Source organism: Melanerpes formicivorus, unplaced genomic scaffold, assembly GCF_026170545.1.
Source record: "Melanerpes formicivorus ecotype bairdi unplaced genomic scaffold, bMelFor1.0.p_v2 SCAF_60, whole genome shotgun sequence".
NCBI classification, from domain to species: Eukaryota; Metazoa; Chordata; class Aves; order Piciformes; family Picidae; genus Melanerpes; species Melanerpes formicivorus.
In genome coordinates, this window is record NW_027142412.1 from 547,562 (window position 1) to 574,734 (window position 27,173).

The 27,173-nt window shown below is 52.5% G+C and overlaps 1 protein-coding gene across 5 annotated transcripts in view; it reads left to right on the plus strand.

The window, feature by feature from the left end:
• The first annotated feature begins 685 nt into the window (after positions 1-685).
• Positions 686-27,173, plus strand: part of MSI1 (musashi RNA binding protein 1) — a 29,738-nt gene continuing 3,250 nt past the window's right edge. Inside the window, exons 1-11 of one of the 5 annotated variants that reach the window (XM_068161738.1) lie at positions 686-835; positions 1,111-1,151; positions 1,283-1,364; positions 1,478-1,562; positions 6,231-6,272; positions 8,029-8,121; positions 18,790-18,838; positions 20,814-20,896; positions 21,529-21,646; positions 23,251-23,331; positions 24,614-24,670. In XM_068161738.1, the coding sequence (XP_068017839.1) occupies positions 777-835; positions 1,111-1,151; positions 1,283-1,364; positions 1,478-1,562; positions 6,231-6,272; positions 8,029-8,121; positions 18,790-18,838; positions 20,814-20,896; positions 21,529-21,646; positions 23,251-23,331; positions 24,614-24,670 (790 nt within the window). In that variant the 5' untranslated portion in view covers positions 686-776. Of the gene's footprint in view, positions 836-1,110; positions 1,152-1,282; positions 1,365-1,477; positions 1,563-2,278; positions 2,299-4,619; positions 4,679-5,572; positions 5,592-6,230; positions 6,273-8,028; positions 8,122-18,789; positions 18,839-20,813; positions 20,897-21,528; positions 21,647-23,250; positions 23,332-24,613; positions 24,671-27,173 lie in introns of those variants that run through there. The other 4 variants (XM_068161739.1, XM_068161741.1, XM_068161740.1 and 1 more) reach the window with 4 other exon arrangements.

Consider the following 27,173-nt stretch of genomic DNA (forward strand, 5'->3'; position numbering starts at 1 on the left):
CGGGGCCCGCCAGCCGGTGCAGCCCGGGCACTGCTGTGCAGAACGGGCAGCGTTGAGGCCGGGCAGCTTCTGAACCCCGCAGCGACCTCGCGGGCTGCGAGGGGGCTCGGAGATGCCGGGGCTCCGGAAAGGCGCCTCAGGTACGGGCGCCGAGGCTCCCTGCTGCCCGGCTGGGGTACCTGGACGAGAAGGGCAGCCTCTCGGTCGCGCCCTCGGTAGGGAGGGCAGAAGCGAGGGCGAGGCGAGGACCAGTCCCGGGCCCATCCCGCGTCGACTTTAACGCTCCCGGTGCCTGCGCCCGCTCGGCGGCTGACACACCGGGCAGTGCGTGGGGATGTCCGGGGTCCACCGCAGAGACCCCGAGCGCACCAGGTCTGGCCTGGCTCCGCCGCGGCGGGGCTGAACCCGCTGCCCTTTGTCCGCCGCTCCAGGGCAGGTGCGGACGGCGTGGCCAGGGGACAAAGCCACCGCGGGTTCTCGGGCTGCTCCTACCGCTACCGTGCCCAAGCGCGCTCCGCCAGCGCTGTGCGGGCGCGGCTCCCGGTACTCGGCCCCGGCGCCGCCGGCGGGTTTTATGTGCAGGGCGGCCGGCGGGCCGGCGGGGGTGGGAGGAGCCGGGCAGGTTGTGCCCGCCGGGCCCTCCTCCCTCGCTCCCTCCCCGCCCGGCGGAGAGGGGTCGGGGGAGGGGGCAGCATGGCCTGTCCGTCCGGCCCCTTTTCCAGCGCTCATCTGCCCCGGGAGTGCGGCGCCGCTCCTCGCAGGGAGAAGAGGTCCGAATGGAGACAGACGGCAGCCAGCCCGGCCTCGCCTCCCCGGACTCTCCGCACGACCCCTGGTACCGCCGTGGCGGCCGCCCCCGGCCGCCCCCATCGCCCCCCTTTCCCCTCCCCCCCCCCCCCGGTCCTAGCCCCGGCCCCAGCCGTGGCCGCCCCCTCCCCCCAGCCCCGGCCGCCCGGCCCGGGCAGGCGCGGCGGCGGCGGTGCCGCTGCCAACATGGCCGATCCGCGCCCTCCCCTCCCCGCCCGGCCTCGCCGCCGCCGCCGCCACCCCCGCGGGGCGCCGCGGCCCCCCGGCGCGGCCCCGCTCACGGCTCTGTCCTTCCTCCCGCAGCAAAATGTTCATCGGGGGACTGAGCTGGCAGACCACGCAAGGTGAGCGCCGCGGCGGCACCGCACCTGCCGCCGGGGCCGGGGGTGGTGGGGCCGGGGCCGGGGCCGAGCCCGGCCGGGGGCGGCGGGGCCGGGCCGGGCTGGGACACCCACGGTGGGCGCTGTGCTTGCAGAGGGCTTGCGGGAGTACTTCAGCCAGTTCGGCGAGGTGAAGGAGTGCCTGGTGATGCGGGACCCGCTGACAAAGAGATCCAGGTGAGAGGCCGGGCCCGCGCCTCCCTTCGCCCCTGCCGCGGCCCGGCCGCCACTTTAACCAACTTTCTCTCTTCTCTCCGCATCCCCTCTCCTGCCCGGGCTGCGGGGCTCAGGGGCTTCGGGTTCGTCACGTTCATGGACCAGGCTGGCGTCGACAAGGTCCTGGCCCAATCCAGACATGAACTGGACTCCAAGACGGTGAGATGACTTCTCTCATCTCAGGGGTGTATTTGCCGGTGCGGCGGCCGTGCGGGGAGCAGCCGGCTCGCCTATTGCGGTGTTTGATTTCCAGTTGGAGGTTGTAGGCTGTAGATTCCTGATAAGGATCAGTCGGCCCTTTCTGTGTCCCGCTCACTGGTGGCTAGCCTAGCTGCCACCCTTTGACCCAGGGCTGATGTGCTGGTGTGGGTCTGCAGGTTCTAGGGATGGTTTTCTTTCTGCCCGTTGATCTAAAGGTCCCTCCAAGGAGGATTGTGGCCCTCTTGAAGCTGGGACACCTGAGTGCATTTGGGGTGAGGATTCGCATTAGCAAATGGATGTGGCTGTGTTTGGGGAGAGGGGAGCCACTCCTTTCCCCATTGCTGCTGAGCTCTGTTCCCTCCCCAGGGGTGCTGTTCCCTAGCACCCAGGCCCTGCTCCCCCCCCCCCAGCCATGGAGGCTTGAACCCTCCCCTCAGCAGAGAGCCTCCGAGCTGCATGCCCCAGAGACTCTCCCGTGGTTTCCCCGGTGAAGTTTTTGTAACGGTCGTGGAGGTTTGAGATTTTATTGTCTCTGAGCGTCGTCAGCGCCCGCCCATGTGGGCCACCACTGACCTCTCAGAGTGGCTGTGGCTCTCGCTTGCAAATGAAGGGATGATTAGGAGCCCTGGCTGGGCCAGCAGAAAGATTTCGGTGGCTCCCTGGGTCAGTGTTGGATCGTGACTGGTCCAGCTTTGTAAGTCAGTGGCCCAGGGGAGATGCGCAGGCTGTTTTGGGGGGGTGGGGGTGAGGTGTCTGAGTGGGAGGTCCCTTCCTTTAGTTTTAGTGACTTGTCTTGTCTTGAATTCCTTATTGCTGCCCTGGGGTGAAGGTGAGGGTAGGGACGGGGGAGTGGCGGGGGCTGTGAGGGGGTGGCACAGCGAGGGGAGATGTTCTGGCTCTGGGTATGGGCTGCTGAGAAGTCCAAACGTGCAACCTTATTTCTTGCAGCGTGTGGCTCAGGCATCCTAGCCTTTATCTTGGCAGAAGGGAGAGGGCGGGAGAGCAAGACCCCCTTTCTTAGGGTTTACGGCGTGAGTTGCAGCAAGATTTATGTCTGTTCCTGTTTAACTGCCTGGATCGCTCCCTTTGATGTGCACAGGTCCTTCCTCCCCACGGGAGCTCCCGGTTAAACCTACCCCAGCCTTCCTGGCCAAGGCTGGGTCCCCAGGACTCCCAGCCCTCCTCTTTTCAGGAGTGATGTAAAGTGAGTTTTACTCTGGGGGAGGGTTATGGTGAAGTCTTTTGAAACGGGCCCTGGGCTTGCTTTTTTTCCCCCTTTTTTTTTTCCTCTTTTTTTTTTTTCCTTCCTACTAGCCTGTGTAAACATGGTGTCTGCTCAGCTAGTCCCATCATGAGGCTGTGGGCTGGCATATACCCCTCTTGGAAAGGCAAGTGATGGATGACTGTTGTAGCACTAGTTCTGAAAGCGTTTTGGTGCCAGGAGTCCACCGAAACCCACGGCCTCCATTCTTCTCCGGGAACCGCTGCTGCTGCCTGTGCGAAGCTGCTCTGCAGCCCACCCTGCAGCCCAGGAGGGCGGGGAGGGACAGGCAGGGCAGGAGCGGATGGGCGGCAGGAGAACAGAAGGGCCTCGTGGCGCAGGGCGCATGGGGACCGGCCAGCCATTGAAATTCCCTGCTGCATCTGCTCTGCTCGCCCCGCCGGCGCCGCACAGAGAATGGGGGCAGCTTTAGCAGGGCCCTTCTTTTGTTAGGAACTTTGATCCTCTCCCCCATTCCTCTTTATTTTTTATGTAGTGTGGTTTTCAGCTGGGCTGGGTGTTTTGGGATGTTTTACCTGGTGAGAGGTTGGTCTTGTGGTACCACATTGAGCCTCTGCTGCCCTGCTGAGCTGAAAGGCTTTGCTGTGAGTCATGGGTTAAATGACACAAACTCATCTGGATCCTAATTTAGGGTTTTCTGAAACTTTGCAGGAAAATGCCCTGTCCTGAAGGACAGCCTTCTCTTGAGCCTTGGTGTCTCCTGGCAAGCAGCACTTGAGAGACCGTGTTTGCCCAACTTGTTGCTTTATTGTATTCCAGTTCTTCGTCCCCTAACCAGGGCTATTGGCCCAATTCTCTGGGGAAACCTTGTGCTCTTCTGACTCCTCTTTGTTTGTAAGCTAGATACCAGCAGCCTACAGGATTATTTATGAAAATGCTTGCTATGTGAATTGGCTTTGCAGTCTCAAGGTAAAAGATTTGTGTGACTTTGTAAAGCTGCAGCTGGTCACTGCCTTGAGTTCCTTTATGCACTCTGGGAAGAGCAGGCTTGGTGGTGCTGGATCACCCTCTCGTTTCTTTGTTGTTGTTACTGAGTTTTTGTTGGGTTTGGATTTTTGTGATCTGTGGCTCTTGGGCAGCACAGAGCCATGGATCAGAGGTAGCCATGGAGGTGCAATGAATGAACAAACCCAGTCCTGAAGTCTGGTGGATCCTTACCCACCCTTTCCCTGCTTTGGGGTGCAAATACCAGCCAGCTTAGTGCAGGAGTTACCTGAGTTGAGCTACGAAACTGTGCCATAGATGGCCTGAAGTGCATTGCTGAGGAGCCCATCCAGCTCAGTGGTACACCTGCAAACAGTGGGATTCCTCATCCCCAAGGCGTTGCGAGGTGAAGTGGAAGCAGTTTGTGCTCAAGTGACTTCTACTCACTGCAGCCTGGTCTCAGGGTTTTGGTTTTTTGGATACAATCTGAGCAGTTCTGAATGCTCTTACACTTAGCAGATTTCTATCTAGGTTTGTAAAAAGGATCCATTACGTCAGTGGGTGACAATGAAACACAACTCCTCCAGGGCTATTTGTTTTAACACTAGAAATGAGGGAATAAGGTACCAGTGCTTTTGCTTTAATTAGAAAGACTCCAGCCACCAAGGCGCAGTCCAGTTCGAGTAACTTGAGTCCAGCACTGAACTTGCTCCCCTCTGCATGTTCTCAGGGCTGCCCCTGCAGTCAGTCGTCCTGGCCTCCCTCTACCTGCAACAATAGCTGGTTGTGCAGAAGAATTTGTGAAATGACTGCCTGCTCCCTCCAGCCAGGAGGACACGTTATCTCTGCCCAGTTGATCACACTCAGGGTAATGAGAAAATGAGGCTGAGCTTAGCATTGCTGAGTATGAAAGCATCTTCTTGGCAGGAGCTGAATGACACTGGCTGAGAAGTAAAAGACAGTAGATTATTGTTTTTGCTTATTATCTGCCATCAACCTCCTGGTCTCCTGCCGTCCCCTGTCCTCAGAATTCGCTGTGGGTGTCTGCACTGGCCAGGAAGCGGGGTGGGGGGGTTGTGTGTGTGCATGGGGAGTGGAGGAACGGTTCAGATACCCCAGGGAGGCACTGGAGGGTATGCTAATACGCTGATGATTGGAGCTTGGGGAGGGAGGTTTATTTTTGAGTTTATTTGTGCTCTTCACTTTTGCCTCTGTTTACTTACGTGCTGAGTTTATTTATGTTGTAGGCTGTGAGTCAGGGTGGAGGTGGGGAAGGCAGGGAGAGAAGCTGGTGGAAGGGCGCCGGGAGGCCGAGCTTTGGGGCTGTGTGACAAGTGAAAGGACGTGGGACGGGAGGGCGGCCAGACTGGAAAGCTGAACAAGGCAGTGAGAGGAGCTGGAGAAACACAGCTTCCTTTTGGGCTGTTTGAGCTGCTGGGACGACGCTCCGGGCTGCCCTCCCAGCTGCAGCCTGTCCAAGTACGGAGATCAGCCAGACCTGCCTTTACCACAGGTCTTTGTAAGCTGATTTGTAGGCCTGGATCATCCCTGATGTGATGTAACTTTACAGGAGTTGCTGTAAAAATAGGCTGTAAAGAAAGAGATGGTGGCTGAGGAGAAGAGGAGGCTTCGTGGGCGTTTGGTTTGCAGCTGCATTAGTGCTGTCCCGGCTTTTGTGGTGGTGTGAGGCCAATGCAGGCACACGCTCATCCCTGCTGAGCCCAGCAGAACGCGCGGCACCTGGATGGCAGCATGGGGACAGCAGCTCCGGCCGGCAGCAGGTTTACAGAGAAGCTGAACAGGCACAATGGAGGGCTCAGCCTGGGGAGGGGACACATCGCGCCATTGTGTGCAGCGCAGGCTGGGGAGAGGGGCAGCAGGCTGCCCTGTGGCCACAGCCTCTGCAGCCTGAGGGGCTTTGGGCTCCTTGCTTTCATTTGTGCCATCCTGTCTGCGCTTTTATTTCTTCACCTTGTGTTTTGTGGGATGAAGTGCTTGGCTTTTTGTTTGCTGCCTCTCTTCTGTCCTGTTCCTACCCAGGTGAGCTCTGTACTTGCAGGCAGAGGGGGAGAGAGGAAAGGCAGAAGATGGCACTTTTGATATGAGGCTGGTGATGCAGGGCACCCAGGGACAGGCCGAGTGGGAGGGTGAAGCCTAGCCCGTTAATCCAAGCATGTGATGGGCTCTCGTGTGCGTCTGACCAGTGCTCAGCCAGAGACAGACCACTGCATGCTGGGACTTGTAGTCACCCTTGTTTATACTTTACCAAGAGGGAAAGATGTCTGCAAATAGCTTCATTTTATGTGCCTTGGGTAGACTCCTTGGGTTTGTAGCAAGGTGCCATGTGGGTAAAGGCAGCTGTGTGTATGGAGGAACCCAGCACAAGCCCATTCACCTGTTCTTTATCTCATCTCTTCCAGATTGACCCGAAGGTAGCATTCCCCCGCCGAGCACAGCCCAAGGTAAGCATTGTGGGCAGCCCTTGCCACCCCAAAGGACAAAATTCATGGTGGCGAATCTTGTCCTTTGCTGCAAGGTTGCCAGTGCATGCAACAGAGTTGCTTCCTGAGGTTTGCTTGGGACTCACCTGGAGCAAGAGCTGCTGTGCTGCACTGCCAGTGTGATGTGCTGTGCTCCTGTCAGGCTTCTAGTGCAGTGGTGGGGCCTTGCATGTCACTGGAGGAACTGGGAGGCCTCTCAGTTATACTTTAGGATGTGCTAGTTAGAGCTGGTGAAATAAATGCTGCCCAGGGTGAATTTAGGCCTCCTGAGGTGTTGGCCAGTGCCTATATGTTTCAGGCCTTGGGAGATACAGAACAGCTCCATGCTGTGATGTGATACTGGTGGAAGGTGGGTCCTGTTTGTGCTTGTGTGTGTACAATAGGTGTATGGGAGAGAGAGTGAGAAGGACTTAATTTTGTGAAATGCCCTTGTGTGCTTCAGCACTGGAAAAGGCAGAGGGAGTTTGGTGTTGGACTTTACCCACAAGAGATAAATTGAAAGGCTTCAAAATGCACAGTTGCAGGAACTATTTCTAGGCATGCAGTGAGAAACTTTTAACTGAAGAGGCAGCAGCCTGGTGGAGGTTGTCTGTAGACTTTGGATCTCCCTTTAACTTTGCTCTTGGATGGGAGTTTTAAAGTTTAGAGTGTCTGTTCCAAGAGCTGTCATGAGAGAAAGCTGGGGAGAAGCAGTGCTGAGAATCAGAGAGGGAAGAGGAGACTGGTGCCGGGAGGGAAGTAGGGGGGATCAGGCACTGAGAACAATTGGTGAGCAGGTATCCTGAGTAACTGGAGCCAGGAAGCACATGGTAGGAATTGGGTTAATTCCATTAAGCAGTTTGGTGACAGAAGGTGCTTTAGTGTTAGAATGGGCTGCTCTCCAAGCCAGGGAATTGCTGCGGATTAGCCCTGTGCTCCTTGGGGTAATTAGGACCATGTGTTCCTCTGAGAGCAGGGGTGTAGCCAAGCAGCTAAGGGGAGGATGCAGCTGGAGAGCTGCTTCAAAGACTGTTGGTGTGCCTCAGCCTGGCAGCAATGGCCCCTCTCAGGGTAGTTACTTTTCTTCCTTGTCCCAGCTGCAGGAGTGACAAGTGGCAGAGGGATCTTTGCCTTCTTGCAGAGGCGAAAGAGATGTAACTGGGAGTTGACCAGGCTCCACTTAAGTGACTGGGCAGTGGGTGTGAAATGAGGCTTATTCCATGCAAGACTGGATGCCTTGCAATTTGTGAGCTAGGAGGGTGAAGCCTGGGGAGCCTCCCTGTGCTGGCAGGCCTCCTGCCCGTCTTTCCACTCTGAGAAGCAGTGCAGCATCTCCGGGGGAGCCTGGAGGAGGCTGGCTGTGCAAAGTGGCAGGGCTGCGGGAAGAGCTGGAGGGCTGGGGAGGGGACAGTTGTGCTGGCACCTTCAGGGTGGTGTGACGGTGCCAAGGGAGTGGCAGCAGGTTAGTGAGGGGAGAGGCTGGTAATATGAAGTCCAAGGAGGAGGTGAGGTGGTGGCTGGGTGCTGGCAAGCATGATGGGGTGGCGCGAGGGCGAGAGCATGAATTGAGGTTTGGCGTGGGACGGATTTGGCCAGAGGGCTTCAAGAAGGTGGAAGCTGAGCTGCAGCAAAAGGGGCAGGCACTTCCCAGCAGTGGAAGGCAGTTAGTGGCCTTTTGAATCTTGTTCTCTGCTCGCTCTGGGTTTATGTGGTGAATTCCTGTCCTTCCTTTTTCCAGATGGTGACCCGAACGAAGAAGATATTTGTGGGTGGTCTGTCTGTGAACACTACTGTGGAGGATGTGAAACAATATTTCGAGCAGTTTGGGAAGGTAAGTCTCTGGAGTGATGCTGGATCAAAGCTGTTGCATCTGGGGCAAAAAGGAGTTTTCTGAACTGTGGAGGTGGGATTAGGAGCTTGTAAGTCTTTTGCACAGCATTAAGTAGATTGAAGGTCAGTTGCAGGCGCTGGGTCTTAGCTTTGTAGGGGCTACAGCCAGTGACTCCTGCCCTGTGGTGATTTGAAACAAAAAGTATGTGCTTGTGCCTGGAGGTGGTAGGACCTGGGCTAAGGAATTTACTTGGTTTTCCAGTTTTTCCCTATCCAGAGGCCCACAGATTTGTGTTTTGTCCAAATGCTGGAGGAAGGTTTGTAGATGGTCTTGACAGAGTGGCTGTAGCATCAAACCTGTAACTTAAAGCCTTGTTACAGATACTTTGGTAATCCTTTATTAAAAGTAAGCCTTTTGGTCCTGAAACTTCTCCTGCTGAATCTTGGGCAGGTGATGTTAGTTTTGAAGAAAGTTTAGCATTATGGTTGTCCCTTATGTTGGCCTGCCTCTTCTGTGCCAGCTGGTGGCTCAGGGAAGGGTTGGCTTCTGTGGGTGGAAGTTGCTTGTGCTGTGACCAGTGGTAGCCAGGTGTGCAAATTGTGAGTTGGGACTGAATCAGAAGATAGAAGGGAGCTAAGTGTTGGCCCTTCAGTCCCCTGTCAGGAGGACATGAGCATCTCCAGAAGCAATCTTGATCATATTAGACTGAAGGATCCCAAGATGTTTTTGAACCCAAATGCTGCATGTCATGACCTCTGGGACAGGGCACAGTGTACTGCTGGTGGTGGTGCTCTGTGTGGCTTTGCTGTTTGGGTCAGAAAGTGTAGGATTCTGTAGCTGTTTGGACCTTCCTGCCTGGCTAGGGGTGGAAAGAGCATAGTTTGCACGACAGCGATCTGGCCAGGATGTTGCTGATAGCATCCTGGATATGGAGGGAGGTACCATGGGAACCATAGTGTCAAGGAGGAAGGCTTTGGTATTAATTTTCACATGAAAGATCCTGCAAAAGGGTGATGTTATATTAAGGGTGATATTACATTAATTGGTGAAAGGAAGCTTTGTAACTAATTTTGACATACCATTGGAACTTGTGGGCAGAAAGTCTGAAACAGGTGTTTGCTCAGTACCTTTGTTCATCTACTGAAGTTAAATCTGCATGTGCTGGGTTACTATCATGGCTGCAAAGTGGGGCTCCTTTGTATTTCTGTTCAATGCTAAGGGGAAGTGACGACAGCAAAAGTAGTCAGAGACTCTCATGTTTGCTTGGTTTTAGCTCTGTAGTTTGATTTTCTATTAGAAATAAGTAAACTCTTTTGTGTCCCCAAGACCTTTTACATAGTGTAGCTGAAGGTGTCACCACTAAAGATGGTGATGTTTGTGTAGTCTGAAGGTTGTTAGCTTGGCTTGCATGTGCCTCTGTGCTGCTGATGGGTGTGTTTGACAGGAAAACAAAATGTTTTGGGTATAATCCCCTTTTAAGTGTACATGTGTTAATTTCCTTTAGAAGCAGTTAGTGCTGTAGTTTGAGAAGCACTTTCCAGTTGTTTTGGGGTGTTCTGCTGTTGTATTCCTCTTACTCGATGGTCATGTGCTGGAAGAGGGTGCCCTGACGTCAGGAATCTGGCAGGAACTGGTTGAGTCAGATTGTTTCCTTGGGACTGGGCAGGAGGGAGAGTTCTGCATAGCTCAGTGCAATAGGTTTCTGAAGAACCAGCATCCTGGACAACATCTGGCCCTCAAAATCTGTATGAGGATGGGACAGCTGGTCTCTTGGTTCTGGGGAGTCTCCATGGGCAGAGGTCAGGGATGGTCACATTGACTCTCCATTTTCAAGACAGTTTTCTAACTAATCTGTCCATTTCAACTGAGAAAAGACTCCTCAGAGCTCTTGTGTAAAGCATCCTTCCTGCTTTGGAGCCATCTCCTAGGCTAAACCTCGGATCTTTCACTGAAGGCAAGGAGAATTGTTTCCTGATAAATTCTCTCCAGTGGGTAGCTCCATATGGCTGAAGGGCAGGATCAGTGGGAAAGCATGTTTCAGAGGAGAGCCTACAAGGCCATCAGCTCTGGGGTTCTGAGCTCTGAACCTGCTGGTCTGTGGTTTCTAGGGATAAGAAAAGCCTGTTGCCTTCAATTTCAGACATGACTCATGTAGAACATGATTTTGGTACACAAGCGCTTTTGGTGTTTGTTTATGACACTCTGGGGCCTCCTAGCTTTCAGAGGTCTCCTAGGATCCCTTCTTTAGAGGTATTCTTAGCACATGACTCTGGTCTTCATCTCCACAATTTATGGCATCTTTAACTGAGAGGTGGTAAAGCTTCAGTGATCCTCATTTTGAAAAACCTGTCTGAGAAAATATTTTCTAAGTCATTTGTACCAGTGCTACAGCTGGAATTGGATTGGGACTGTGTGAGAAGGAATTATTAAGGATATCCTTTTAAAGCATTTCCTTAGAGGACTGACACTATGAGGAAATGGTTTTGTCTATGTTTCCTCTTATTCTAAGTGGCCCCATAGTTTTCTTGGATCTGACAGGAGAAAACTCACTCCTCTTTCCTCCTAGCCTGTGCAGGAAGGCATGGGGATGCTTAGGATCTACAGAGGAGAGAGCAGGGAGTACCAAGTCATCCTGTCTTGATTCCTTAAGATCAAGGAACCAGGTTCCCAGAGGTGACTTTTAGTCAATCTTTGAGAATCCAGTAGCAAGCTCAGCGTGGATCTCAGCATCAGGGAGAGATTGTCCTCTGCCTTTGAGGACAATGGAGTGCAGATTGCTGAAGGGGTTTTGTGTGAAGGTTATCTTCAGGCCGCAAGCCTAAGTGTGTGTTAGATTTGCCACCACTTAAGGCCTTTAAATTACAGTAGATGCTTTTTGAAAAACACATTTTAGCCCAGACAGCCTGCACATGCTGTAGAGTTCCGAGAGGAAGTGCTATGGCCTGCAGAACAGACGAGGTCAAATTAGATTATCATAATGTTCTCTGCACTCCAAATCCGTGAGCTGCAGTTTGCAAGTTTACCACGGCAGCTAGCGTCAGTGCAGCTCGGGTCAGGAGCAGCACACCTTGTGTGTCCATTACCAGGAAAAAAATGGCACTTTGGTTGGGCTGGAGGTGAAATACTTTCCCACTTACTGAAATAAGATTCCCCAAGTCTGATTTTTCTTTTTAATTTTTGGGTTTGTTTTTTTGGCATTTCTGCTTGCTCTCCTATTCTTTGTTTTGTTTTCTTTCCTTGCTGTACCCAAACCCCCTCAGCCTTGTAAAACAGAAGTGGCAAAAGACAAAATGAAAATGCCTGAGGAGGAAATCCATGAGTATTATTTAGGGATAAAGGAAGAAGGGGAGAGACTGGCATGCCTGTTCTTCATATCAAAATACTTGGTTTAAATAGGCACAAAAGGTGAAGCTTCAAAGAGGATCCCAAATACAGTGTGAGTTTCTCTACTTCAAAGCAGAATCAAGAAGAATCACTTTTTTTTTCCCCCACTTCCAAAACTCTGAATGAAAAATATGGGCTGCTGTTTTCCTGAGGAAGAAAACACAAAGGGGTTTTTTTTCTTAGTACAGTCAGAGAGACTGAGAAGTGCTCTCAAGCTGGCTATGGTCTGTCAGGTGCAGTTGCTAAGGCTTTGAACATAGTGGGATCGCTAGGAAACACTTCTGGCTCCAAAACTCTAATCTCTCTGAGATGCAAGCTAAGGCCATGGACATGTTTTCTAAAGGAGATTATTTTTTCAGTTGCAGGACATAAGTCCTGGAAAGAACTGCATTCACAGTATGCGTAGCCAAGTGTCTTGGCTTAAATTGAATGTGTTGGAGATCTTTAGGCTGCACAAGGAAGTATTTCAACAGCCTCTCCAGCCAGATTCCCGCTACCACCCTCACTGAAATCTGAAACAGAGAGGAGGAAGATATCTTGCACCTAGTACCTCAGGCATAGCTAGTTGTCTGCTCAACATGTATGAGGATGCCTCACCTCAGAGGAGCTCAAGTCCCAGCTTCCTCCTCCTGTACTTAAACATGTGTGAACATGTTCTGCATTACTATTTTAGGGCACAAAGGGGTTGTCCACCAGAGTAATTTCTTTGGACCATTTGGTTTCTGATCTTGTAAGCAAGGTTATTAGTTTCATATCATAACTGAAAAAAACTCAGATCATCTTTCTTTTTCAAGGGCTGGTCTGACAAAATTTTACACTAAAGAAAGTCAAATCAATTGCAAGAGAGGAGGCTCTGAACAAATAAGACCTTTTGTCATGGAGCTTATCTAAGATGTGAAATCTTTGTCCCAGGATGGGGTTGCTAAAATTTGCATAGGCTCCATATGATCAGACAAATTCATGGAAGGTCTTTTAAATACACAGACACCCTCTAGACTTCAGGAAATCCCCAAATGACAAATACCTTGGAAGTACAAGAAGATGCAGTGGTAAGGGGCATGGTGGTTTTGGTAGAGTTAGATAATGGTTGAGTTTGATCTTAAAGGCCTTTTCCAACCAAATTGATTCTATGATTCCATTCTGTCATAATACCCTTGCCTTGTCTTTATGTGCTTCCAATGGTGTGTGTTGTTGATTGATATCTTAGGGGGGTGTTGGGCAATGTGGACTTCTGCTCTGACTTGGTGCAGCCAGTCTCCTGTTTGTCATTAGGAGCTGATCTTTTCAGAAACTAGAAATGGGGGCCTGGACCCAATTCAGGTATTTGAACTCATGGGGGGTTTTGTGTGCTTTTCTATTTGGGAAGCAGAAGTGCAAGAAATATATTCACGATGACGTCTTTGCATGAGTCACTAATCAGTTGTGGCTCCAAGGGTGCTCAAAAAGTGCTTAAAAACAGCCTGCCTCTCTCGCTGGGCCTGCAGGTAATCTGCGTGTGGGGATGAGTCGGTCACGAAAGTCAGCCTCTCTGTGAGGCAGATCATGCCCAGAGAGAGATCTGCTCTCTAAAAATATCCTGGAAGCAAACAAGGAAAAAGATCTGCTGAGATCTGAGGATGATTTTGACCTTTAGGCTGCCATCTAATACTCAGACCAAATTCAGGACCATTTGCTTAGGACAGGTTCTGAGCTCTCACTTGGGCAATGACTTGAGTACTGTCCCAGCCAGAAGAAAAACAGCGTATCTGAGGTGCTGGGTTTGATGAGGGTTTGTGTGGCTGTCACAAATGCATATTCATGTACACCTGCCAGGAAATGGTGTGGCTGACTTGGGTATATGAAATGGGCTTTCCCTGCTGGCTAATAGGAGAACCTATATGGGGAATTTCTCTAAAAGCAAGACCTGTTCCTGTGGTTACAGTGGACATGATTTCCCTCGCTTGGATCAGGAGGATGTTAATTAATCCTTAATCTGCTGCTCTCTGGAAATTTTTGGGATCAAAGCTACTTGTCAACCTGCTGTGGATTTCCAAACTGGATTTTTGGATTTTCCTCTACAGATCAGAGGCCAATTTATGCAAATTCTCACGCATAACATGGTTGCAATGAACAGATGGGGAGGGGAGGAGAAGGGGAATCTGATCACCTCTCTTGCGGCAGTAGGCAGTTTGGCTTCTGGTAACAATGCCTCTGGAACAAAGGGTTCTCTGTGCTCTGCATCTGGTAGGCAGATAGCCAAAAATGCTGTAGCACTAATGGTCATTCAGGTATTCAGTGGTTCATTTGATATTTGCCAGGTGCCCACGGTGCAGTGCAGGAGTGGGCAGGAACACCTGGACAGGCTGTGCTGCTCTCCTGTGGCGTGGTGCAGGCTCTGTCCCTTTGCTGAGTCTTGTTCCCAGAGTTTTGAGGATAGCTTTGCAGAACAGGATAAGAAGGGTCCTCCTGGCACCGTGCAGGTGCAGCATGCCTGCTCCCTGGAGCTGGACTCAGGTTGGTTCATCCTCCTCCCCACAATCATACTGTCCTATTTGAGCAGCTAAGAGAAGCTCACAGGGTTGTTTATGCCCTCTCTTGACAGGTTGGCCAAGTGGTTTCTAGGTAATTTGGTTTATATTTCCCTTGCTGAAGCTGTCTCAGCAGTTGTAATTCTGCCCAATTTTTCTACAACTATGTTGCCATGGTTCTTTCTAGGACCAGCTGAGCCGTCTTTAGTTGCTATTCAGGTAGAAGATGCCTGTCTCTGCAAAGCCTTTGCTTGAATATTTACAACTTTCTTTGAGATCTACCCCTGTGGAAGTGAACCGACATTTCTCATCAAATTTTTGTTGAAAGGGGTTTTTTTAGTATTATTATTTTTAATATGCCAGAGGCTGTCATTGGCTTCCTCTTTTGCAGACACCTCTGACTGTCCTAGGAAGATTGAATGATACTAGAGTGGGACTTAACCATTGAAAAAAATCAGGCCTTTTGGTCAAGGCCAGGTGGATCCTACTGCATTCCTTTTTGGTACCAAATGCCTCATTTGTGCACCTGAGTATTCTGTCTAGGCTGAGGGCTGCTGTGGTGGAGTCTGTCTCTGATCTCACTTTCCCTTCCTGTCACCACCAGACTGCTGTCATCAAAACCTGGTGCTGATTTGAGAAGGTCCTGTTTCCTCCTCTCAGGAAGGTGCTGCTTGCTGCCCTCATGCAGGAGGTCTCAGCACTGGCAAATCCACAGAGGGTTCCTGGGGAACAAACCTTTTTTCGCTTTCTGAATGGGTTACCTCCACTGAGCCAAACCTTTATCATTCTTCTACTCCCATTTGGCTTCCAAAAGCTAGGGACAGCCACTGGAAACACAGCTTAGAGGAAGTGACGTTAGCCATCACCTAGGGTGTAAAGCTCAGGCTGCCTCTGAACTGCCGAGCACCTCCAAGGGCACTCCAAGTCCTCTGTGGTAGGGTTCCTTGGGAAGGGTGCACGAGTGACTGCTTTTGGGATCCCCTCTCTTTTCTTAGACGGTTTTTGACTGTCACCACAAAACACAGTTCCTAAAAATTACCAAACCTTGAACTTCTAACCTCAAATGTTGGATAACTGCAGCCTAGAGCAGCACCTCAGAAAGTTTCCTGGGAGACAGCCTTGACCACTAAGGTAAACAGTTTCCCAGTAAAGTGATCTGCTTTTTTGAGTATGTTTAAAGAATTGAAACAAATATTTATTTAAAGGAGGTGGGGAGGGAGGGAGAGAGAATGGGGTGAAAGACAATTCACCCAGCGAAAAAGCCGTTGTTAAAGTACAGTTACGGTCAGAGATTATTTCCACACCCTGTTACAAATGAATTTAGGCATGTTTCTGAAACTCTTAAATGCTGTTTTCCACACACTTCTGCATCCAGTTCGTAAGTAGTTGACTTGCCAACCAGTGGGGACTGGCTGGAGATGGCACCTCCGTTCCTGTCTTGCTGGAGGGCCCAGCCCCGCTTCCTGGCCATTGTCCCAAACATTCCTGTTTGCCCATCCTAAGCACCCCCACCCCCCTGGCTGTGTGTCCCTTCTGCCCCCCGCAGCCCGGACCCGCTGTCTTTCAAAGCGGAGGTGAGGCAAGATGGCGGCAGGGCCGGGCGTGGGGCGGACTCGGTGCTGGAGGGGTCTGGCTGCCTGGAGACTCGGTGTGTGGCGGTCGCCGTGCCGTGGCAGTGGTTAGGTTGTGCTGGGCTCTGTGCTGTGGCTGGGGTTTGGCTGTGCCGTGGCGGGCGGTGGCTGCTGCTCTCCCGCCGGCTCTGTCCGGCCGCGGTGCGTGTGAGGGCGCCGCCGCTGGCGGTGCAGGCGCGGGCTCGGCGCAGCGGGGCGGCTTTGTGCGCGGCGCTAATCCGGGCGGCAGCTGCTATTGGCGGCCGCGTTGCCGTGGTGACGGCCCCGCCGGCGGCCGCCTTTGTTGGGGCCCGGCGCGGCCCAGCCGGGAAGAGCCCGGCGCGGCGCTTCGCCGCCACAATAGCTGCCCGCTGGGGGCTGCCACTCACACCTGGTTGTGGCTGCGGGGTCGATGCACCCTTGCCGGGGTGAGAGCCGGTCATGATACGTCGATCCCCTCAGCGCGTCCTACGAGGGTCTGCCTGGGTGTTTAGGTAGTGCTGGTCCTCAGGGAACCCCATCCCCTTCCTTAGCTCCAGACCAGGGGAGGTCATGGCAGGAGCTGGCAGGGGTCTAGTGTAAGGCTATATCTCCAGGGCAGGGTGCAGGAAATGGCCACTCCCTGTGGGCCTTTCTCCCGTCCCCACGGTGTGCTCTGGTCTGCAGCCCATCCTGCTGCCTCTGTAGGCTCCAGCACTGCTTTAAAGCCTGACTGGATGGGGCTTTGAACAATCTGATCTAGTGGAAACTGTCCCATGGCATGGAGCTTGGAACTAGATGGTCTTGGAGGTCCCTTCCAACCTAAACCTTTCTATGATTCTGTGACTGGCTGTACCTCCCCAGGTTGCAGGGCCCTGCTTTACTTCAGGGCACTGGCTGCATGCTGTCTGAGACCACCCAACTCCTCTCACTTGGGAGGGAGACAGGGAGAGGCTCATGTATAGATTTTGTTGACAATAAAACCCCCTGGTTGTAGCTATACACAGTTTGCACCCTAGGGTTGAGAGAGTGGGGTTAGACTATTTCACAGATGATGTGTGTATACACATATCTGTCCCTCTTAGATGCAGTTCATGGCAGGAAACACCTTTCAAATAGAGTGTGTGTTGTTGTAAATACACTTTCACAAGGTGTTTTGGGGTGTTGGGCAGATTCTTGATCTTAAAGCACCACCAGAAACTTAGAAAAAGGCAGAGGAAGGCTGCTGTTCTCCTCCTGGCACTCAGTGCTAGAGCTCCACAGGAGTGCCGTGAGGTGCACTTGTGTGGATGTGTGCTGGGCTCTGCCACTTGCAGCTGCTCTCCTGCTTTCCAGGCTCTGTGAGAAACAGGTTATTGCTGGGGCTACTTGGACAGACCAAGTCAGCAGCGGTGCTGTGCTTGGCCCCATTGGGGTTTTTCTTTCTCACGCCTATCTCTGGCTGTGCTGAGTTTGTGGGCTCCAGCCACCTGAGCTGAAGTGTTAGGGAGTGGCAGTGCTGCAGAGTGCTGTTGACACAGTTTTCTCCCAGTGTTCAATGGGGGAGAGGACAGCTATGTGCCTTTTTGAGAACTAGTTGGAAGAATGGATCTATCTTAAGAAATGAACACAATCAGAACTAAAACCTTCTGAAATATTTTTAAGCTATGTCAGGCTTCCTGCCAGCACATCACAGTTGTGCTGGCACCACAAAGGGAAATGGTGCTGGGGCAGGAGTGAGGAGTGATGGGGAACGGCAGCATGATGAACTGCTACCACCTTCCAGCTCCTTGACTATGTCTTGGGAAGCTGCTGAAGAATTTCTTTGGGTCTGTGTGAAGTCTTACATCCCACATGGCTCTGACTGAATGCCTGGCACGTTTCTTTGTTTGTTGACTTGGCTGAGGGAGACTGAACTGGGACAGGAAGAGTGCTGGAGGAACTGCAGCCAGGTTTTTTGTTGTCACCTCTCACTCTTGCAGGGTGGGTATGTTGGACAAGCCCAAGGGCACCAAAGATGATCTCTGTCTACTCATGACAGCACTGGAAATGTTAGCGAGGGCTCCGTTCATCCTCATGGCACAGAGGTGGAGTCGGGTACCCCATGTAGTCATGGGGGGCTGAGGCTCGGAGCCTTCTCCATTCCCTGGCTGAGGCTGTGGGCTCTTCAGGGCCCATGCCGTGGTATGGGCAGCACTCTGCCCTCACTGGCGGGCTGTTGTGGAGAAGGCAGCAATACAGATCCTTCTTGGGGATGAGGCAAGGGGGTAATCCTTCTGCGGAGCTGAGGGTACATGGGGCTTGCCGCTCGAGGAGCGGTTATCTTGCTTGGAGGAGGAGGAGGGCCGGGGCAGCTGCTGGCCGGAGTCTGCTGCTGCCTCCCCTGAGCACTTGCACGTCCAGTTTCATAATCGGATTAAGGCAGTGGTATTAGAGAGGAGGGATGGGTCAGTGGGACAGGTTTACACTGGGGCTTACACGGAGGGGATTGAAGTGTATTTTTTAACCCTGCTCGGCCTGGCCAGCGGAGCGGCTCTGGCTCTGCCATGCAACACCCGTGGGGAGATGCGGGAATAGTGGCAGCAGGCGGTGATGTGCTGGCCAGGGAGGAGAGCAGCCCCGGGGCGGCTGGGGGATGGGGCCCGGCCGCCCCTCCCCCCGGGAAGGCAGCCCTGCTCAGTCCTTGCAGTAAATTTGCTCTAATTACAGCCTCCAGCAGTGGGAAACCTCACTTAGAGGAAAGGCTCCTCTGGGGTGGGGGCAGGGGCGCTTCCCAGCTTTCCCAGGCAGGCTCTGTTGTCTGAGGCCTCTGCTTCCCCTGTCGCTGGGAGGCCCCTTATTCCTCTCCCCTCTCTAGCTTTGCTTCTCTCCCCCCCCCCCGCTAAATTCTCCTCTGCTTTGAGGCTGGGATTTGGGAACAATGCTTTCCCTGCTCCTTGCCCTCTGGCTGGAGCCGCAGGCAAACAATTGGGGTCGCTTGCTGCCAGGGGCCGGGCCAAGGGGGCTCAGCAAGGCTGCACCTGCCCCGGGCTGGGCTGGTGGGGGGGACCATGCTGGTTATGGCTTGGGGAAGTGCCTGGTGTGGTAGCTGGTGTGTGCATGTGCATGCTTCCTTCTTGGGGACAGGAGGTCCAGGAAGCTCTGCACAATTGTGTCAGAGGATGCTCATGGCAACAGTAATAATCTGATCGGAGCCCTTCTCTTTGCAGGTGGATGACGCGATGCTGATGTTCGACAAGACAACCAACCGACACCGAGGTGAGAGCTGTCTTCTAGCTGTAGGAGAGGGTTTGCCTCCTTTCTTGGAGGGGTTAGTATTCCAGCAGCAGGGGATGCGGGCCGCAGCTGCTCTTTATCTGGCCTCCAGTTGCCCCATCCTTTTGCATCTGCATCCTTTACCAGCATCCCTTGCAGCATAGAGAGCTTTTGTCCAGTGCATTTCCTGTGCTGTAAACTCGCCGAGCTGCAGATATGTGAGAGGAGAGGGCCCCCTCCCCTGCCCGCTTACCTCCGTGGCTCCAGCCTGCAGTGTGTGTCTTACCTTGTCCCAAGTAATCTGAGCTCTGGGAAAGCTGACACGAGAGCCTGTATAGTACCTGCTCCTCATCCCTTCCTCGGCCCAGAGCCCACTTGTGCTCCCAGGTCACCTTTTCTTACCCGGGTCTTGCTGGTGGGAGTCTGGTTTCAGGATAGGAGCAAAGCTGTAGTATCTGCACTGTCTGGACCCAGCCCGCTGTGGGTGTCCCTGCCTCCACTTTGCTGGTGAGTCTTCAGGCCCATTACCTGCTGGTGTGGCAGGCTCCACACTAGCATTGCACCAGCTCAGACATTTACTGGCAACAATTTAATCTTCAGGTTTAGCTTTGGCCTCTTCCAAATCAGGGCCAGTAACAGCCCCGTGCTGGGCAACTCTCCCGTCTGTGTGTTGTTTGAAGCATTTCCAAGCACCTCTGCCCCCAGATCAGCAAGGGAACACTCCCTTCTGCTCTTGTTACACTGTGTGCCCTTCAGGTTTTTGCTTTTTTCTAAAGCCATTAAATCTACTCTGATTGCCTGGCCTGGATGTTGTTCCAGCTTCATCTTAAAAGCAAGGAAGTGTTAACCCCCATTCCTCCATGAGTCCCTCCCAGCTGCTAGTCAAAGAGTTGGGTGTTTCAGAAGGAGCAGGAAGAGCTGCCAGTGCCATGTGGGCAGTGGGTGGCTCTGCCCAGGGTGCAGCAGTCCTGATGGGGGGTCTGATGCAGCTGTGGACTGTGTCAGCATCAGAGTTTTGTTTTTGAATTCCCAAGAAACTCTGCTTGAGGTTGTTGAGGTGAATGGTGTGAAACTACCTGGGCAGAGACAGATGGAGTTTAAGAAGAGACTTTTCTGGCAGTATGGAGAAAATGTGGGGTTCTTGACAGCAGATCCTCATCTGTTTTCAGAAGAGTTATTTTAAAGCATCGTGGAATTGGCCAGTTCTGGAAAACGGAAAGCTCTGCTTAATCCCATCTTGCTTGTGAGGCAGGCTTAAAGACATCCTCCCACCTGCCTCAGTTTTCCGGAAGCGGCTGCAGTCAGCCGAGAGGAGTTTAGTCTGCCCACTCAAACTGGTCGTTGCCAAAACTGTCAGGAAAGGGGTTGGTACAAGAAAGGAGGTGTGAGGTGGGCCAAGGGCCAGGAACACGCTGTCCTGTCTTACCCTAGATGCTAACCTTACTTTGGTGGAACTTTTCACATTGCTTTCCGTGTGTCTATCTGTCTTGCTCTCTGCAACTCTGTTGCTGATACTGCCTGCTTGTTCAAGGCCCCGGGTGGCTGCCGAGGAAATGTGCAGGGTGTTAGTGCTGGGGGTGTGTGTTTAGCAAGGATGGTGATGTCCTGGCAAGCAGCTGTTGGTTTCTCCATCAACTCTTTGTGTGAGCGTCTGCTGGGATCCCCCCCAGTGTTACCAGCCATGTGGTTTGCCTTGCAAATAGCAAAGGGTTGGTTTGTTAAATAATTGGTTTTGAGAGCGGTTGAGTTCAGAGCGGGTGGGAGGTACAGGATGAGGAGGGAAAGGGAATCTATAAGGGGATGGTCCTGTTCTTGTAGATAAAAGCAGGATTTGCTGCAGAGGGAAGATGAGTGACAGTTGTTTGAGAAAGGCTTGATTGTGCTATCCTTCTCTTCTCCTGGCAATGAAAGAATCTGAGTGCTGGGTGCAAACTGTGCAGAGCTCTGACCTGATCAAGGAGTTTTGCTTTTTCTTCAGGGTTTGGGTTTGTCACATTTGAAAGTGAAGACATTGTGGAAAAAGTGTGTGAAATCCACTTCCATGAGATCAACAACAAAATGGTGAGTGTCTGAGGCAGAAGCTGGGGAAGAAGGGATAGAGGTATGGGATAGAGTAGGGCAGTGGCACAGGGGCAGGGTGCCAGGAGCTTGGGTCCTGATGCACTTCCTCTACAGTGGGAAATTCCTAGTCTTTTCCCTGAAACAACAGGAGCCAGTTTGGGGGAGAAATTCACAGTATGGAGGTGAACCAGCACAATACTGAGCTTTCAAGAAGAGCTAACTGCAATGAGGAACTGAGCAGTATTTGGGGGTTTTGAAGTTATATGAAACCTCTTGGTGGCCTGGAAGGGGGCAGGTTTTGCTTTTATTCAGAAAAGAGGAAAATTAAGCTCTGAGGCCCAGGTGCAGGGCCAGGCAGTGTCAAGGGCAGCACCAGGAGGAGAAAAGAAAGGAGATGAATTTTGATGTCCTCACTGCTGATGCCTGCAGAGCCAGAGGGAAGGCAGGCAGCATGCAGGCCAGAGGCAGGGACACTGGGGGGGAGGACAGAGGAATGGGCTTGTTGGGAATGGCCAGGGGTGGGGAGTGCCACACACCAGCAGCCTTACCTGGCCTACAGCCCAGGCACTGTGCTCTGTGTCAGTGCCCTGTGCCCACAGCAGCTGAACTTGATCCTTGCTTTCTTGTGGCAGGTGGAGTGTAAAAAAGCCCAGCCAAAGGAGGTGATGTCCCCCACGGGCTCGGCACGAGGGCGGTCCCGAGTCATGCCTTACGGGATGGATGCCTTCATGCTCGGGATCGGCATGCTGGGTAAGCCCAAGGACAGATCTCCTCCCAAGCTCCCTGCCGTGCCAGGCAGCAGCTTAGAGGCTTTATTCTGAGAGCAGGCAGGGCGGCCAAGGGCAGCTCTCCTTGCTCCCAAGGCCGGGGATGCTGGGGGGTGCTGGGACCTGTTTGCGATCACAATTTGCCCTCTGGTGGCACCTGGAAAAACTGCAAACTTGTCACTGCTGTCCTGCGACGGCTGGAGACGGCCGGGCGCGACCATGTGCTGGGCGGCTCTGGCCCGCTACGATCTCTTAACGGCCCCGCAGTGCCGTAGTGCAGAGACTGGAAATCTTTAATGCCTCTCGTGGAGTAGAATGTAACTACAGAGCTGACCGAGTGTGGAGTAATCTGTGTCCAGGCTTCTTCCTCCCACTTTGCTACAGTCTTTCTGATGAATTAGCTGGTTAAAGAGGCCCCAGGCTTCCACTTCTAACAGTGCTCCATAGAAATGTCCTCACTGTCGTTTAAACACTGTAAAAATGTCCTTTAAGGTCTAATTAAGCTTCGTCTCATTTCATTGCTTCCCTCTCAGGGACAGCAAGTATCTGATATGGCAAGGAAAATTATATGCAATTATCATGGGATTGTCTTGTATGAGAAATTGTTGACAAGCAGGCTGGGGTCACATGTCTGTCAATGATTCTAAAGCAAATCTGTTCAGATAAAAGATTGAAAAAAGAAAATAGTCCTTTATAGCCTCCTCTTCAGGGTTGCAAGCACCTCATGCCTGGGTCTGAGAGCCAAGCGTGATCCTTCTAGCACGGTTGCTGTTCCTGGCTTCTCTCCCTTCTGAAGTTTGCTCCAGCCAGGCCTGAGCTGACCCAGGAGCAGACTGTTTGCTCAGTATCATTGCTGGTGTTGCTGGGCAGGGTGTACGCAGCCTGACTCTGTTACTAAGCCTGCCGAGTAGCAGTTAGTCACTGAACAAAACCCCAGAAAGGGCACTTTTCCCCCCAGTGTTTTCACTTGACTTATTGAAGGAAAACAAATCTCCAGCCCGTGGGTTTGAGTTTTGCCTTGTCTAAGCCATCTGAATTTTAAATCAGCAAAGCTCAAGCTGAGTCACTGGGAAATCCACGAACTCATGTCTTGAGAGATCTCAAATCAAATATTCGTCTCTGAGTCAGTGCCCTGCGTTCTCACAGGCTTGTTCTGTAGGGGTGGTCAGCTTCTCAGGGAATGGCAGGAGTTGTCCTGCCTGGTGCCAGGCAGAAGCACTCTGTCTGCATTCGCCAGTGCTTCAGTGCAAAATGACTCACAGCTGTTCAGCCCCCAGCTCCCCAATTTCCTATTTGTAAATCCAGCTGATGCATCAGAAAGCCTTAGTCGTACAAAGTTACGAGTTTCTGAGAAGGAAGCATCCGTGTCCTTACATGTTTGAAGTGAAGAAGAAGTCAAACAGGCCTGCTAAAACTTTCTGTAGACTTGCTGGCGCTGTGCACTCTGCCCAGCAACTTCCCAGGGTTTCTGTTATTTCCCTGTTCCTGCTTTCTGACACCAGTAGTCACACTGCTTGTGAGCAGCCAGGCGCTGAGGACATGGAACCGGTGAGCTTGCAGTAACAGAGTCCTTTTCTCTTCCCCCAGGTTACCCAGGCTTTCAAGCCGCCACCTACGCGAGTCGAAGCTACACTGGCATTGCACCTGGCTACACTTACCAGTTCCCTGGTGAGTGGTGCTCCCTTGCTTGGTTTTTTTTGGTCTGCCTTCAGGTGATGGGAGTCCCTGGCATGATCTGTGACCCAGGCTCTGCCCCATTCCCGTGCTAGATCTTTCTTCAAATTGGAGACGGATGTGAAGGGGGAGGGGAGAAGCCCTGGAAAAGGTGGGAGCAGCCTGTCCTTCATTAGGATTATCCTCACACTCCAGTGGCAGGAAGAGCCCAAGGCTGCTCCAATGCCCTTTATGTTGGCCTCCTCTGTAGGGCTGCTGCTGTAACACAGAAGGGCCCCCGCAGCTCTTCCTGCCTCGCTGCCTTTGTGTGTGTCTGTCTCTCTTTACAAGAGTTGCCACCACTCTGAAAGTAGCACAGAATTTGGAAATGTGCATTTCCATGAGCCATGGAACTCCTTGGCACCCAAAATGCAGGTGCCTGCAACACTGTAGTTGTGTTTTAAACAGTGCCTGGACCACTCCCAGCCTCCAGGAAAGCATCTGCTGGGGTGATGGGCTGCAGATCCTCAGCAAACTGGGTGGTTTCAAGCTCCCAACCTCACCATGTGCTCCGAACATGGATTGTGCGATCAATGGCTGGAACCTGCTGTGCTGCAGCTGCTCACAGCTTTATGTGGCCTCTTCCTCCCTCCTGTTTTCTGCAAAGCTGGGGAGCAAGGCAGAGCACACTCAGGGAAAAAGACTGTCTTGCTATTTTTGAGAGAAGTGGCAACTCTGAACATCCCTTCCTTACTCCATCCCTCAGTGTGATGGTTTATATATGAAGTCTTGATGTTAGGGGCTGGGAAGTTTCTTCTTTGCCTGAGGTGAGCCCAGGCTGACTGTGGCTGAAAGCTGCTGTTGCCTCCTAGCTGTCTGGAAGCTCTCCCTGAATCCAGTGTATGGGTCTCATTTGTAGTGGCTTCAAGTGCCTCATCATAAACCCATACCCCAGTGAGCGTGGAACATGCTGAGCACCCACTGGTGTAGCAGCTGAGAGGTCAGCTTGGATGGGTTGCAGAGAGGTGCTCCAGGGCTGACCTGAGGCTGCACAGTGAAGCTTGCACTTGTTCTGCCTTGGCGAGTATTATTTTAAGGACAAAAGGATCCTTTCAGTGTCCAGGGCAGGAGTCCAGCACCTTTCAGCAGCAGTTATGCATTAGTTTAAAGAAGACACTGGTCTGGTTGCAGCCTGGCTGCAGGCTGCTCCCCCAGCAGACCCTGGCTGCTGTCTCTCTGCGGGGTCTCCCTTGGGGCCTTTGATGAGTTCCTAAGCTGTCTTGCATTTCGTTTTTAGAGTTCCGTGTAGAGCGGACCCCTCTCCCGAGTGCCCCCGTCCTCCCTGAGCTCACAGGTCAGTCCCACTCATTTCCTACACTCACAGGCTGAAGGGGAGAAGGGGGCTTTGAGCTGTTCCAGTGCTGTCACTGCTCCACAGCCTGGTGCAGTTAGCCTGGAAACGTTCCTTACTTCCTCTTCCATCTGAGCTCCATCCAAAGCTGCGGCTGGAGAGATGGAGAGGCAATCAGAGCCATGTGTATTGCCTCTGAGAAGGGCAATGCAGGTCATACTAAATGAAGGCATGTAATCCTTAGATGGCGTTTCCTGCTGCTTGCCTCGCTTTTAGCTCCTTGCCCCAGGCTGGGTGTAAACCAGACCTGGAAAACTGCAGAGAGCAGGGTGACTTCTCAAGGGTCTACAAATGGCCATAACCTGAGCTGCTGCAAGGATGAGATCTGGAGTGTGGGGAGGAGGGGAAGGGTGTGGGGGCACTCCTGATTACTCTAATCCCATTTCCCTACTCCAGGTGGTGCAGCTTCCCAGCTGTTCCCACATGTACCACCTGGGCAGAAGCGAGTGTGGTGGGACTCTACAGTGTCCTGCACTGCTTGTAGGGGACTGTGGAATGGAAGGGGGCAGGCAGAGGACCATTCTCCAGAGACTAGTCCTGGCTCAGTGTCCTCACAGTGCAAATACCCTCTGGATCCTCAGCCCCTGGGTTGTGTGCAGTGTGTTCTCTCTAGGGGATGTTCCTTCTGTCTACTTTCCCTTCCATGGCCATGTTTTCCCCAGCTCTGTCGTGTCCATGGTTTTTGTTGTAGCAAAGCAGCTTTGTGTAGCACCCTGCTCCCCATGTGCCATGTCGTTTCTGTGGTGTTCCTCCTCCAGCGCTTCCTTGCCTCCACCTGTTTCAGGGTTTGAATCTCTCCACAATGGAGGTGTGGAAAAGCTTCCTAGAGAAGCTGTCCTGGAATTATCAGTACCATTAGGCTTGAAAGGAGGTTTCTGTGGCACAGAACCTTGTCAATCCTCAAGGACTTCTCTGTTCCTCAGGATGCTGAGGTTGGCAGCCACCAATGAACAAATTGCCTTGAGGAAGGTAGAGGGAGACCAAATCCTAGCTCCCCCTTAAGACAGTCCTCTCCTGACACCACAAATGCAACTGCATAAACACCAGCCCCCACCTCTGAGCCTTTTGGTTGTCAAGTGAAGGAGATGTGGGTCCAGTTGTTTATTTACATGTGTGTTTTTCTGCAAACCCCATAACATTTGTAGCGGAATGTTGGTGTCTCGGCAAAAGTGCTTTTCCTTCCAGGTCCCCCCTGACTGCACTTGTGCCTTTTCCTAGTGGAGGTGAATTGCCCCAGGCCTGGCTGTCATCGGCAGCTGGGGTGCACCAGGGCTCTGTACAACAAGAAGTTATTAATGCTGCAGGCCTGGCTGGGTGCCATGTTAGCTTACAGTCCTGAGTGCCTCGCTGAAGCACCAGCTGGGGATCGTGGCATTCTTCCCTCCCCATTACGCTTACCTACTGTTAAACAGCCACTGTGCAGCCTCTTGGCTAGGCCCAGAGCTGCGATTCCCATGTATAGGCTGGAGTTGGTCCCGTGGAGGGCAGGGCCCCCTTGGTTTCTACAAAGGCCCAGCGAGCTGTGCAGGGCTCGAGGGCCCTTGTGCCTTTGAGTGGATGCGTGTGCATGAACGGGCTGCGCTTTGTGGGCTTGGCAAGTGGAACTGAGATGAGGGGATGGCACAAGAAGGGATGATTGCTCCAGCTCACAGGCAGCTAACATGCAGGTGCTTTGTCATCACAACATGAACCTGGTGTCTCAGTAGGCAGACTGCGAGAGCAGGATGGGCTTTTCCTGGAAAAAGAACTGGAGTCTCCCTGAGACAGCTTGGCCTCCTTTCACAGTAAACCAGTACTCACCCAGTTGTGTGTTAGGGGCTTAAAATGATGATGGGAGGAGGGTGGCTGCCAGCAGCCTTCCTCCCCAGAACAGCGTTTTTGGGGATGATGCAAAGCAGCAACATGCTGCCGTTGGCCCAGGGCCTGTAATGAGTGGCTAACCCAGATATAAGCCCTGTATGACGTTGGCTTGAAGCAGGCTGGTGCCTGCTACTAAATATTCCCTTATAAGCTAGTCTGGGTTTCAGCCTTAACGCGATTGATTTGTTCTGACCTCTTTTTATGGTGCTCTAAACAGAATCACAGTGAATTTCACATTGAAGCATGAAATGCTGACCCAGTCATTTTAAGGGCAAAGAGAAGCATACTGGCTAGATGCCTTCTGCCCTGAGGGCTGGATGCCTGTGGCAGTAGAGTTGGGAATTAGAACTGCTACATATAAATTAAGACTTACTGTTTTAATTAAGCCATTTCTAGTTCCTGCTCCCTAGGTATGTGTTTCTTGTTCTTCTACAATGAACAGTAAGGGTTTGAGCAGTTCAGGAACAAAACTCAGGGTGGGGACAACGGTGTGCCTTAAGCAGAGCAGAGAATAGGGAGAAAGAGGCTATTAAGCTGTTATTCAAGAACAGTACCAAGGGACAGAGAGGAGGGGCTGAGCCTCAGG